The sequence below is a fragment of the Limulus polyphemus genome, unplaced genomic scaffold, assembly GCF_000517525.1.
Source record: "Limulus polyphemus unplaced genomic scaffold, Limulus_polyphemus-2.1.2 Scaffold91, whole genome shotgun sequence".
In the NCBI taxonomy this organism is placed as follows: Eukaryota; Metazoa; Arthropoda; class Merostomata; order Xiphosura; family Limulidae; genus Limulus; species Limulus polyphemus.
Genome location: NW_013665701.1, coordinates 541456 through 543189, shown reverse-complemented (window position 1 = coordinate 543189; position 1734 = coordinate 541456). Strand labels below are relative to the sequence as shown.

The following is a 1734-nucleotide window of genomic DNA, read 5'->3' as shown; positions in this document are numbered from 1 at the left end:
TTTTGTAATGCTGTTTTTATTCCTTCCATTGATATGTAGTTACGTAATTACATGTTTATATTTGTTAGAAGTTAGCTGCTTCAGTTGTATTTTGTTCTTGTTTTGTGATGCTGTTTTTATTCCTTCCATTGATATGTAGTTATGTAATTTCATGTTTACTTGTGTTAGAAGTTAGCTGCTTCAGTTGTATTTGTTCTTGTTTTGTGATGCTGTTTTTATTCCTTCCATTGATATGTAGTTATGTAATTACATGTTCACCGATGTTAGAAGTTAGCCGCTTCAGTTGTATTTGTTCTTGTTTTGTAATGCTGTTTTTATTCCTCCCATTGATATGTAGTTATGTAATTACTTGTTTACTTTTGTTAGAAGTTAGCTACTTCAGTTGTATTTTGTTCTTATTTTGTAATGCTGTTTTTATTCCTCCCATTGATATGTAGTTATGTAATTACTTGTTTACTTTTGTTAGAAGTTAGCTACTTCAGTTGTATTTTGTTCTTATTTTGTAATGCTGTTTTTATTCCTTCCATTGACATGTAGTTATGTAATTACATGTTCCCCGATGTTAGAAGTTAGCAGCTTCAGTTGTATTTGTTCTTATTTTGTAATGCTGTTTTTATTCCTTCCATTGATATGTTGTTATGTAATTACATGTTCACCGATGTTAGAAGTTAGCTGCTTCAGTTGTATTTGTTCTCGTTTCGTGTTGCTATAGAAATATATTGATTTGTATTGGTTTTATAATTAACTATTTAAAACTGATTAAACTGAAGTTAAAAACTTTCAATAACTTGCACCAAAGTTGGTATCTTCCTCATTAAATGAGATTAAATAAGAATTCGTGATATATCATATGATCTTATAATTATGATGTAACGCTTTTTTATTAAAATGTTGAAATAAACGGACTTGCAGTGCTGACTTATTATAAAACTCTTTGTTGTGTTCTTCCCTTGGTACGTATTATGAGACCAAAACTTACCTAGTAAAAATGCAAAATAATGTTTTAAACAGAACCATTCAAATATACTCATTTCATGTGTATTATTATAATGTTTACAGTTGGTAAGATCCGGAAACGATGGTTGAAGCAGTCTGTGTCCGATGTTGGTCTTGGAATGATGAGAGCGGTGAAAGAATACGTAGATCCAAATAATGTGTTTGGCAACAGTAACTTGATTTGACGTTTAGGCTTTTGATATACGACTAGAATCAATAACTGTAACGTTTATTTTTCAGTATTCCACGCACACAACATATTGATATATTCTACTTTGTACCTCTTCTACAAATTCCATTTTTATATCTCCTATTATCTATGTTGTGGTTAATATTATACATTTATCATCTGTTTTAAACACTTCAAGCTTTAATATTAACTTCTTATAAATGCTTTTTTTTGTGATTTTACAGAATTTTAATGTTTGAATACATAATTTCGTGGTTAAAACTGGATAAAATTGAAATACCAAACAATTTTCCTTAATTCCTCGTTCAACACCGATACAGCACCTTTTTATTACCAGTATGTTCTAAAAACTTGCACAACTAGTATGTTTAATTAATAATTTCGTAAATCCGGTTTATACTTATATAACGTGTAACTAATCTTACTTCTACACAATATTTATGTATAAAACTTGTCAAGTGAGAGTTAATTCTCTTCATAAACAACATATCATACTAAATACATGTTCCAAACAAAAGGAAGAATACACGTGATGTGCTCCTGTAGTA

The 1734-nt window shown here is 29.2% G+C and overlaps 1 protein-coding gene across 1 annotated transcript in view; it reads left to right on the top strand.

Annotated features, from left to right (window-relative positions):
• LOC106468716 (alkyldihydroxyacetonephosphate synthase, peroxisomal-like) overlaps positions 1 to 1181 on the top strand; it is a 51303-nt gene extending 50122 nt beyond the window's left edge. The window contains exon 18 of the mRNA XM_022397913.1: positions 1060 to 1181. Coding sequence (XP_022253621.1) covers positions 1060 to 1181 — 122 coding nt within the window. The remainder of the gene's footprint in view (positions 1 to 1059) is intronic.
• Positions 1182 to 1734: the final 553 nt, after the last annotated feature.